This window comes from Lepidothrix coronata, unplaced genomic scaffold (assembly GCF_001604755.1).
Source record: "Lepidothrix coronata isolate B3197 unplaced genomic scaffold, Lepidothrix_coronata-1.0 Scaffold334, whole genome shotgun sequence".
In the NCBI taxonomy this organism is placed as follows: Eukaryota; Metazoa; Chordata; class Aves; order Passeriformes; family Pipridae; genus Lepidothrix; species Lepidothrix coronata.
Window position 1 is genome coordinate 218,582 of NW_016690514.1, and position 12,371 is coordinate 230,952.

The window sequence follows — 12,371 nt, forward strand, 5'->3', positions numbered from 1 at the left end:
ACTCTTCTCTTCATTTGATGACCTGCCTAATGCAGGCCTTGGGGTGCACGCAGAATGGCTGAGTTTAGATACCATCTGTTTCAGCCTGTTGATTAGAACAGGGCAAACTTCAAATTAGATTAGTCAGGTTGTCACCTGACAGTGATTTAGAGGTTTGCAGCACTGTGCAGAATCTGACTGTCTGTACCACAAGTGAAGGTGAAAATAGTTTAAATCATTTTTGTTTAGACTGAGCAACTTTTCCAATCTCTGCAAGCAGGAGCCTGGTTTGAGAGAACTGGCTTAGTTGTCCATAGATGTAATGTTCACACAGATTAAATGCAGATTAAGCCTATACTTTTTAAAGCTGTAAATATTTTTCTTTACACAAAAATATTTGGGTTTATATGTTCTAGCTGTTTAATGTTTGCTGCCCTATTCCTGGTCTGTAGGCTAGCAAAGACAAACGAAGCAAAGACCTATCATTTATATTCCCAGTCATTTCACTGTTTGCTCCCTTTGCTCTGCACCAGCTCCTGTGCACAGCCTTAACTCTGCTTGTTGCCTTTATCACTGCATGTTTAATTATCAAGTAAGTCCTTGGTGTGCAGATTAAAGCAAGAATTTGTTATAACAGACTGACATTGGCAGTTTTGCTCCAAGACATATGGCAGGATGCACAGTGTTACTCCTTTAAAAGGTGGATTTTCTGTCTCCTAGGCAGCCCGCTCTGTATTCCCTCTGCTGCCTGGCTCAAAGTACCACCTTTGAGGGTTGAAACATTACCATTTGCTAATTTTCTGGACTCTTCAGAGCCTGGGTTCCTCTCCTGTACAGTCATTTGTATCTCTGCAAAGTAAATGCAAGACCTCAGTTTAAAATGGTTCATCATACTTAATGATACAGAATGAGGCAAGTTGGAATAAGATATGGAATGATGGCTCAGGAGGGAAAGGGGCGGATGTGTAATTAAAGTAATAATCATAAAAGGACTGAGGGATTTTTGTGATTTTTATCTCCAGGCTGAGGTTCAGACTAATGTGTAGTCTAATGTGTATTGAATCATTCAGAGTTCTAAAACTAGGAAAAATCCTGTTTTCTTCAGGGGAAATGGAAAGTGAGTGGGCATAGGAGAGTTGAAACGAAAAGAGGAAATCTAGTTTTGTGGGTTTTTACCTTAAACCCCTTATCCTTCCTTTTGACCTGCCCATGTTTAGCAGTTTGGGAATGTTGATCCTAAGTCTTAAGCAGTCATTTGAAAGATCCCTGAAACAGCAAATTTCCAGTTTGGTGTTTCCATACAGTTTTCTTCACATCAGTCTGTGAATCATGTTCACTGTAAAACAGTGATGACAGTTTTGATCAGAAGAGACAGTGGAAGAAATGAACATGCATGTATTGATCCCATATGTTTGGAAGCAAGAGCTTACATGGTGCAGTAACTTCTGGTGTGTACCACTAGGTGTTGCAGTTAGATGCTGTCTGCAGTGCTGAGCTGCAAGAGCTCTTGTCCAGGGTATGTTGTTTGTACAAAAATCCAGCTTGTGAAGTGCTCTTCTTTCTACCTGTGTTTTAGGAATCACTTCATTCTTTAATGGCAACGCTGAGTTCTTCAAATCCATTCTTTGTTCGGTGCATCAAACCCAATGTGCAGAAGGTAAGATTTTAAATAGTTTCTGTCTTTTCTCTATGTCTCAGGCCTGATCTTTGTCTGCCTGTCTGGTTATGTACCACTGTGTGAAGCATAGAGTATCTATCATTCTTCACTGACTTTGTAGAAGACTCTGCAAGTGGAAGGCACTGGGAAAGTCTTTTGATTTTTTAATAGTCATTGCTCACAACTTTGGTAAATGAGTGGCTTTAAGGATGGTTATAAAAGGAAGGTAGAAGGCTGCACTGCTCATGTGACAAGTCTGTGAGAGCCTTTTTAGGAAGAAAATACCAAAACTGCAAAGTTTGGTTTAAATCACTAGAGGCAGTGATTCATGTGCATATAGCAAAACCAGTGTGAATAACTGACTCTGTCATCAGACTCTTACTGTTTCAATTTATGAAGACACCCAGTCTGTACATGCTGGCTGTTTTGTTCTGTTACAGAATTTTGTTTTTAAAACAGGCTTGGAGACTAAGGCTTACAATATTGATTTGTCTTTTGGGTTACAGATAATGAAAGACAATGTCAAGACTTTTCTAAATATGTTGGAGTGCTCTCTAGAAATGATGTGGTAATGATAAAGCAGTCGTTGAAATTAATATTGTTAGCCTGGTTCTGATATCCTAGGGTTTTGCACATCTGTTTTTGGCTTTATAGACTGTTATTCAGCTATGGTCTGCTTAGGTCAAAAATGCAACAGGCAGAGGTGCTAACAAATCTGATTTACGGTTTTCACATGGCAATTCATAAGTGACTTTGCTATAAATCCATATTTACTTGTTACATTTTTCTGGGATGTCTGGTTAATCAGGATACTAACAAGTCAAACCTGCAGATTTCATTGCAGGTTTTTGTGTTATCTGGACAGTACATCCTTGACTTTACATGTTTTCAGTTGCTAACTCTACTTTTGCACTGCTACTCGTGATGTGTCAAATAACACGCAGATTTGTGGCACCTTAGCAAGAGGGAGCAGCCTGGAAGCAAATAAGAACTGCTTTCTGCATGTTGAAGTGTTTGGTGCTGAGGTGTGCAGCCACCAGGCAGCTGAACCCACATGGATGATGGCACCTGGGCCAATAGCTGGGGTTTTTGAGCCTATGTATGTAGCAAATCCCTAATTGTGTAAGGAGGGCAGTTTTGAAAAGCTTGTTTGCTTCCCTGCTCCTGTTTCTGCCTGGAAGCCACATGACGCTTATAAAGCCCGCCTTCTACCACTGGAATGTAAGAAGAATTTTAGTAACTAACTCACACATTTTCCTTATTTGTCCTTTTGTACCTGAGTAAGGCTCATCACAGTACCAAAGTCACAAGGATTTGCCATGATTGATGCAAGAACCAGGCACTTCTTGCATTTCCATGGCAAGGAAAACACTGAGTTCCCATTCCTATGTTCTTTGTTCTTCCAGTCTTTTCCCAGTAGAATGCTCCATCACTGACAAATTTGGCATCTGTTACTGTACCTGCGCATATATTTTACTACCATTAAAACAAAGTTCTCACAGAATTAGCTGCTGTGCAAGGAGAAGGAGCTTGAGAAAGCCTCAGTCTCAGGGAACCACATCTAATTGCAGGAGTGCATGCTGGAACAGATTGAGAGATTTCTGTACACAATCCCTTTAAATGTACATGTAAAGTCTCACTGAAATCTTACACAAAAACGATTGTCCTTGTTTTCCATTTGCTTTAATTTGATTGCAAATTTGACTTGATTCAATGGCTTTACCAAATAAGAAGAACAAGAGTCAGGTGTCACACGGTTTCTCTGTTGTAGCTGATTCAGTAGAAGACTTGACAGAAAATGAGAAGGAAAGACATGCTTTCAGTGCTTGTCAATGGCATTCTTAAATCAGGGAAGTGTTATCAAAATGCATTTTTGGGATTCAGTGTTGTAAGTTTTGCCAGCTGTACCCTGTTCTCTGTTCCCCACTCCATGTCATACAGACATAGTGATTTGAAGTGCCAATCTTGTGATGTTGTTGCTCCTTCTGCTGTGATGCAGGTACCTGTGCTGGATTCTGTAGATGCACATCACAATAAGGATTTTATATTTTATCCTCTCATACAACATGTTGCTTCTTTTCAGTCAGACAAAGGAAAAGAAGGTGACTCAGTTTGCACAGCTCTGAACCAGCACAGCTCAGACACGTTAGCTGTGTGTGGACTACCAGGGATTACCATGTATGTGACTCACTGTGCAGGGTTGGTTAGAAACATAACTGCTTGAAACATTCAGATGAGCCACTGAGGCAGAGAAACTGGGATCGAAAGAAAGTAAAGGTCTTCACTGAGCAGTTTCCTCTGTGTTTTCCATCTGCAGTGATGGTGATAGGGAATGATAAATGTCACTTGAAAAGTACTTAAACAGTGCTTGGCAAATACCAAGTTATGTGGAAGAAAGGGGTGTCTTACTTGCTTTTTGAAATACACAGCATTAAAGGAGAGCTGGACCAGAGAGATTCATCAAGGGGGGAGCTGAAGTTGTGTTACTGGGGGCAAAGCCTCTAAATCTACTCGTCTCTCTCTGGACTGGGTACAAATAGGTGACAGATCTATTGGTGAGCATCCTCTGGAGGGGAGGAGCTGGGGAGGCTCGAGACCTGTTTTACTCTGGAAGTATGTTTGAATTCTGTAGGCGGATGAGGTTGAGCAAATGGAAGTCAAATTCAAAAAAGCAGAATGTTCAGCAGACAGTACTTTCTCTACTGTTCTAGACATTAAAGTATATTCATGTTGGATAAGAGATGTGATAATTTACAGTAATTATTTGATTGTTTTAATTTTTCAAAAGTTTAATTTCAAATACATTGCAATGGCAAGCAAAAACAATTCAGCATATGCAGTAAACCACTGAACATTTACATATGAAAGCAGGATCTACACTCATTAGTGCAATTTCCTAAAGGCAGCGCACAGAGTATGTGACCTTTTGTCACAAAACATTTCAGCGAGCAGGCCTCAGACAGAAGGACAGAGGACCCATTAATCTTTGGGAGACCCTTGAACAATCATGGTATCTGTTTTCACAATTTCCAATCTGTTCTGAACTAGCCATAACATGGAAACTTTTCCACTTGGTATGCTTAATGAGTGTTTTTCTGCTAATGAAGGGTCTTTCTCCTCTCCCCTTATCTTCACTGCAGCTGGCAGAACTATGTTTCGTTTCATCCTTTTGAACTTTGACACATCTTTCTGTTTCTTGGTTTCATGTTTCCTTTCCTACCTCCTATTCTGTGCAATAATGATTCCTCTCTGCAGCCTTACCTTTTCTGGTCTTTGTCTCCTGGGTTTTTTTGGTGTACCTTAAATTAAAAAACAGACACCAACACCAGCACCACCAAACAAAAACCAACCCACAAACAAACAAAAAAACCAACAGAAAAAAAGACTTTTTTATAACAAGCTTCAACCATTGTTACAGCCATCAGCTGAATGTTTCTTCCAGCTTGCTGCTGTTAATAAAGTTGCTAAGCCTTGGTGCCACTCAGGAGACTGATAAAAGTAAACTTAAGGCTTGCACTTCCTATTCAAGCTCTTTCAGAGGCAGAAATTTTCCTGTTGCCCAGAAACAACCAGCCTCAGGAAGCTTGTCTTAAGTGCTTTCTCAAGTTCCCTTTTCCATTTAGATTATTTCTTGAAAATATATTGGCATAAACACGAGTGGCATAATACTGGCATAAGTGTAGTGAGTGGCTCCCAGCTCCAGCATCTGCGCGGCCTCATCTGTGCTGGTCTCTCGAAACTTCAGTTAGTACAGCTTGCTTTTGTAATTCCCTGTTCTTGAGACTTCCACGGGTTCAGGCTTGGCTGTTCTCTCATGCATGTAGATGGGTGTCTCCACTTCTCTTTGGTTACAGATCTAAATTGAGTTAGATAGACAAAATCCTGGCTAATTAAAGTTCACATGAAATATTTGAAGTAGACAAGAATTTCACTTTTTAATTTTTATAGAAAACTTCTGCTGGTGTGTGCCACCAGGCAATGGGATTGCAGGGCCTCTACTCATCTCCCTGTCTGCTCATTTATGGTCTGTCTCATTCCTCTGTTGTAGTGATGGTCTTGTCACTGTCAAGATAAAAGCTGCCTTGTCTCAGAGCTTGTGATCTCTGAAGGGGCAATTCTCTTTCTCTGCAGATTTTTATATTAATTTCTCTTTAATCTTAAAATTTAATTAGGTCAGGTAAAGGAATGAGACAAAATTAAACCTGTATTGTAAACCTACTGCAGGGTAGGGGCTACAGGGAGCAACAGAAAAAATGAAACTCGTAATAACTTCACAGTTCAAAGGAAGACTGGTAGAAAAAAACATCTGTATTAAATTCTGTGAGGCCTACTGCTGCTTAGAATCCTATCATGCTCCATATTCATTCTGGGAAAATACTTATGAAGGCAATAAGATTGTTAGCATCACTTCTGGGGACAGAGCCATTTGAGGGATCAAGGTATGGCTGTTGGCACCTGCAGTGTACTTTGGGGCATAGGTCATTAATGGCCATGAGACACCCTGGAATAGCAAGCAGCGTGTCCTGTATAAGGCAAAATAAGATGCAAACCTATTTTGCTTGGCGCCTGAATTAAAGTTGTGCTCTTAAAATAGCTCTGAATCATTACAAATATGAGTATAGCATAATACCAGCCTAAACACCAGTTAGAAGTACAGCTCAGGAATGCAGTGCAAAGGAACAGTGATAGTACAGCTTGACCCCATCTGCGAGGGTGATTGTATGCAGGGTGTGGAGCAGGTACAAGTGCAGTGAACCAGTATGTGAACTGGTTGTCAAGCTGGAATTGCAGTATTGTCATATTGAGACTTGACTGTATGAATTACTGAGTTTGTCTTGTAGGGAGATTTTAATTTTTTATTTTTTCAGAAATATGGATAAGGAGAGTTCAAGTCTAATGGTGCTGCATTGAGAACAGCACTGACATATAACCTTGAAAGATTCAGGGAAGAAGACTCTGAGCTTCAAGGATATTCTACTATATCTGTAGCACAGGATTGCTAAGCATCTGGAAAACCTCACTTTTACAAGTCTGTTTTAAAAAAATATCCTTAATACAGTGGTCTGACTTCAAACTTCTACACACATCCTACTGGAGTTATTTACCAAGCATGTGCTTTGCACACTGACCTCAGTCATGCAACAGACCCTGGGTTTCCCCAACTGGGGAGCTGATGCCTCTGTGAGGTTTTAAGGATGCTGAGCCCAGCAGTTAAAAGCTAAAACGTGTTATGCCCTAAATGGAAAGTCTTTACGGTTTACTCAGTTGCTGAGGCCTGGGGTAGCCCTTCTGCAGCAAAGCTGCGGTATTCTCTGGTGCTAGGAGCTAGCAGATCACATGGTAAATTTGACTTGCTGTCCATAAGAAAAAGGGAATAGAAAGCCTTATCATGGTAGTAGTTACCCTGTCATACTTTGAAAGTAAAGGGAATAGATTATATAACCCATGTACAGCTGCTGGGTATATGTGGTGCTGTCTGTAGAAAGTTACGGTCTAGTAGTATTCATTTACAGTGTATAAGCAGCTCATATATTAGAGATCCTTATTGCCTGTTTTAAAAATGTCTCTTTAATCTCAGTTGTTTTCAATAAATACTTGTTTTAAGAAGGCTTTCTGGCTGCCAATTACTGCTGTCATTTCTTCTGGAGGAAGCAGAGCCACAGGCTCTGAGCACAGATTTAGCTTGCTGGGGCAGCTTGGGTCAGGCTCAGGGAACTACTGCTCCAGCTAATCATTTGGGAGGAGTGCAATCATTTCCCGAAAACATAGCATGTTGGCCCGATCTCTCAGGTCAGCAAATGCATGGGGCCAAATGTGAACTATTTGTCTTTAGCCCTTTTACTTGTTCATAAGGCCTTATGATTCATAATCAGGAAGGTGCAGTCGGAAGGTGTGGCATCATGCCTGGCCAGCACCACTTAATTCAGCTCCCTGGATCTTGTCGTCTTGGGTTTTGCAGAATTACACAGCTTCAAATCAAGATTTGTGGAGTATGTCCCAGCTGCATCCTCTTCTGACACATCACTTGAGTAATTAGGTCTGGCTCTAGAAGATTCCTTAGGTAAAAGTGATAAGGAGAGTGGGTGTGAGGAAAGCAATTGCTCCTGCTCACAGAGTGCCAGCAGTGATGTTACGTGTGAATCTGAATCCCTGCCTGAAAGAACAAGATGATTCCTGCAGAGTGTTTTGTGCTGCATATAAGGCATGCCCGTCTTTTGTATCCTCTCTGAAAGATTGCTCCCATCACTCCTGTGGTGCAGCCTGTTGGTTATGCTGCCCAGGAGCCACTGGGTTGTCCCTTTGTCCCCATCTCAGAGTGCTTGCTTGGCTGAAGTAGGTCATTCCACTCTCCGGGCAGTCACACAGACAGGCATGTTCTTCTTCTTCATCAAGGTTTGTTGCTTACCAAGCAGGGCTGACGAGGCAACCCTTTGCTAAGTGTATTAGGGTTTGTCTTTCAGTGACCGTGGTTAAGGAGTTTAAAATTGAGCTGTTTAAGGCTAGGGATAGAGGGCTGAGATGGGATGCTGCCGGGGAGGGAGCAGACACTCTGCTGTAAAGGTTGCATCAAACTCCAGGCAGTGCAGGCAGACAGATATTTGCATGTTTTGCAGCATGTACCATTTGGTAGGACTCTTTCCATGAATGGTAGGAGTAATTTTATGGATCTTGGATAGTAACTGTGGCAGTATCTAAGCAGGATGGAGGGACACATGGGCAGCAAACGCTGCTTTGGGAGGGACTTGGAAGGAGGTGGCCCAAATGGCAAAGTACCAGAACAATTCTGGGGAAAAATAAAATGCCTGGGGGTAGGGTATTTTTAATGTGTGACACTTGCTGTGTAGTTCAGTGTGATATGTAGAAGTGAGGAAGATTTTCACTGCTGCAGCAATTGATCTGTTCAGCACCAGAGCACCTTACTGCCTCTAGCTGACTTCAGGCAGTGCAATAATTCTGCATGTTGTGCCACCTGATGGATTTTTTGAGGTTTATGAATTACTTTATATGTGATTGTGTGACATGGATAGGCGTTCATGAAACTGCAACTACTGATCCCAAGTCTGAAGTATTTGCTTTTTATAAATACTGAGCAAAGAACTTGGCTTTTCTTCCTTCTTGTGCATTCTACCAAGCATTTGAATTGCAAACATTGTCATGCAAATGTATGCTCAGAAAAAGTGTGTACTTCATCAAGCTCTGGAAGTTTTCTTCTATAACTACAAAAAAAAAGTCCCCCATCTCTAGATGGCAATTTACATTCAAATCCTGTTTGCTGTGTTCTCATGGTAACTACTCCAAGGGAACATGCACAGTCCATGATAAATAGACATCCTCAGACCTCCAAAAGCAGTGCTGGGGTATAGAGTATTGTTCTTTAGCAAAAACTTTAAGGTTCGTAAGTCCCTTCCTAGCTAAACTGTGTCTTAGGGCATTTTGTGCATTTTATCTCTTAAGGTTTAGGAATTTGTTGGCTGTGAAATGTATTTACATTCTTGCTGCCTATAAGGTGAGATTAGCCCTTGTGTCCTGTTAGTCAGGAATATCTTCAGCAATTGCTGTAGAGCCAGCCCTCGCTAGGCTTGACTTCCTTTGAGTAGCAGCAGGAATGAATTAAGCAAGTACAGCCAAAGATATCACATGAAAGACTTGAAATACCAGTGAGTTGAAGAAAGCCCTGTTCTGTGTGTGTCTCTGTGTGTGTACATAGCTGCAACTGCTAAAGATTCAGTTTTTCACAATGGATGAACGCTGAAGGGTGAAAAAGTCTTAAAAGGTAAGGGGTTTAATTCATGCAGATTTTTAAATTATTTTAATCTTGCATACTTGAAGCTGCAGTGGACTTGTAGAAAAATAATATAAAGTGCTTGTAGTTTGGCTGAGCAAGCTGTACTGGAAATGTTTCTGGACTTGTATTTTCTTTTAAAGAGGGTAAATGCATGCAGAATCAAGTTTATGAAGAAAGATCTAAATTTACTGGTCTAATCATATTTTCAAGCTCCAGGAGAGCTTTGCTGCCAAGCAGTCTGCTTTAATAAATCACACTTTGTTTGAAAGTTAAAGGGGTGATTGTTTGCAGAGCTGGGAAAAAGTCAGCAGAAGTAGAGCTGTGTGTGCAGAGTGGGGAAGACCTGTGTTGTAGTGATGGGCTGCTTTCTGCAGAAAGATCTTTTCTGTTGTTCAGCAGTCTATGGTATAGATTTGGGCAAACAAGCTATGTAAAGTTTAGGGTTATAGTATTCCTGTAATTTATTAAGGCATAAGGCATGGCTGTAGTTTTGTGTTAATTATGTGAAAAAAAGCGATACTGGGGATGAGTGTGTTTGGAATGGGGGGAATCCAGCGAGATATCTTCAAAATCCAGAAGTCTAATTTTGTAGTTTTACTGGAGAAACTTGATGGGGCACATTTGAAACAGTAATTTTTTGCCATAGAAATACAGGAAATGGAAAATGCCTGGAAAAAATTTATTGCAGTAGTAATGGAAAGGATACCATAACAGCAGTATATTTTTACTTTGTTTGCTGTGTCAGCTCTCCCTTCCATCCCCAGTGAAGTAACCCCCCCAGCACAGCATGTAAAATAGCTCTGTTCACCACTGGTTCTCTTTGCTTCTGGGATCTGCATTTTACTCCCTGCTTTCCCACTTAAAGTGCTTGTCTCTGCAAACATTAGAATTCAGCCACAGGGTAGAAAATTAGGATAAAATTGCTTGAGAGAACCTGTTATGAAGGGAATGGGTTTGATCCTGCATCACTGAAGTCTATGGGAGTTTTATTCTGGTCTCAAGAAGAGCAATCCTAGATTTGCCTTGCAAATCTAGGTGGAGGATGCATGATCTGATAAAGTGCCTATGGGACCAGGAAACAGGGTTCTCATAACTTGTAGTTGTTCTTCTCTCACTGATGTTAGAATATGTCCCTTTAAACCCCAAATGGTAGCAGTTGTGGTAGGTCAAAATGTAGCTGGTTTTGTTGTGTGACGCATCAATGATATGTGTTCAGTATTTCTTTCACTAAACCAGCTCAGTTTCAAAAAAGATAAGATTGTTTTGTTTCTCATTTGTTGGCTTATTCAGAAAAATGTATTTACAACCTGTAACAGAAATGGAAGCAGAACAACAATGGTTTTTCCAATACAGCTAGATTACTGATAGGAATTATGTGAAAGTCAGAGTGCTGTCCCAGTCTGCGTCAAGAGCAGAAGTTAGTGGTGTTTAAGAGTAGAACTTGAATGAGTTACTGAACTTTTTTCTCCTTAACTGTTTATGTTTTCTTAATTTAGTCAGAGGATGCAGCAAAGACTTCAGGGGGGAAACCTCACTGTGATGGATTTGTAAGGACTAAGTACACTTCAGAACATCTGGTGTTAAGTCATCAGATGAAACATTAAACATGGAATGCATACTGAAAGCTCATCAAAGCATCTTATTTTTGTTGTCTTACACTCAGAATTTAGCATTTCTGGTGGCTTTAGGCAGTTTATAAACCTCAGAAGAAAGGCAAGTCCTTTCTGAACAGTGTCATTAGAAATCAAGTTGTGGTTCCAGTTGTATGAAGTGGCGCGTAGTAGCTGTAAAGTCCATGTTTTAGGACATCATCTGAGCTGTAGCTGTGTGACAGCAGTCAGTCTAAACTACAGGAAGTTTTTGGCTGACACATGATGAGGTTTGAGGTTGCTGTTATTAGTTTGTCTCCTCTCCACATTCCTGATGTGTATTCCCTGTTCAGGCAACAGGGAGCTGGGCAGCTGGGATCACTTACAGGAGCTTTGCTGGGGAGGTGATAGCACCACAGTTCCTCAGGCTCTGTGGGCAATAATTGTTTTGTTGCTTGGTCCCAAGCACTGTGCAGGGACACACTGTTTAGGTCTGTGAAGCTACTGGTGAGCCAAGAAGCCCATTGCACCATGTAAATCATTTGACACACTGGGAAGTTTTTTACTTTTGCTGCCACCTTGGATTGTGGCACACACCTGTGAGGATTGCATGATATTTAGTGTAGGAAAGGCAAGTTTGTCACTAAACTCATAGTACTAGGGTCTGTTTCCACTGTTTACATGAGATGTATTGTTGCATTTTTGAAACTCACTTCTGTAGATCTAGAAATCTTAAAGTAGATGGGTTCAGAGAAGACATCCACTTTCAGAAAGCCAGATAAATGCCAAATCCTCTGTGATGCTGGCTTTCTCAAATGAATGGCTGCCTCAGATTCAGCATGAAAAAGATGTGTATGTCCATCTGCAACTTCCCAAACACGCCATTTGTGCATACTTACCAAAAAGAAACAGTGACCAGCCTCATCAATTAAGTAGTCTTTCAAAGGGAGAAATTACGATTTTTATTAAAAGTGGTGTAGCATTTAAATTAGCTTCAAAAAGAATTCACGTGTCAAACAAAAATTTCACTTAGGAAAGCTGATTCTATCTTAAGCACTTAAATTAGCTTCAAAAAGAATTCACGTGTCAAACAAAAATTTCACTTAGGAAAGCTGATTCTATCTTAATTCTATCTAACATTAAGGGTTACGCTGGGTTGTATACTTAAGCCAGCCTAGGAATTTCTCAGGGCAGAAATGGCTGTTCAGCCATGTAAAATTGCTATTCCCCTGTGACCACTGGCATGCCCAACATAGCAAATCTCAAACCAGCCTGGTTCTTACAGGAATGTATATTTCATTAGCCTCAATGAGCTCTAATCACATGTGTAAATGCTTTGCTTTAGTTATTCCTGGTTTGC

At 40.7% G+C, this 12,371-nt stretch overlaps 1 protein-coding gene across 2 annotated transcripts in view; it reads left to right on the forward strand.

Moving 5' to 3' along the window:
• Nucleotides 1-12,371, forward strand: part of MYO10 (myosin X) — a 162,937-nt gene that overhangs the window by 106,803 nt on the left and 43,763 nt on the right. For both annotated transcript variants that reach the window (XM_017838359.1, XM_017838360.1), the window contains one exon: nt 1,556-1,636. In XM_017838359.1, coding sequence (XP_017693848.1) covers nt 1,556-1,636 — 81 coding nt within the window. The remainder of the gene's footprint in view (nt 1-1,555; nt 1,637-12,371) is intronic.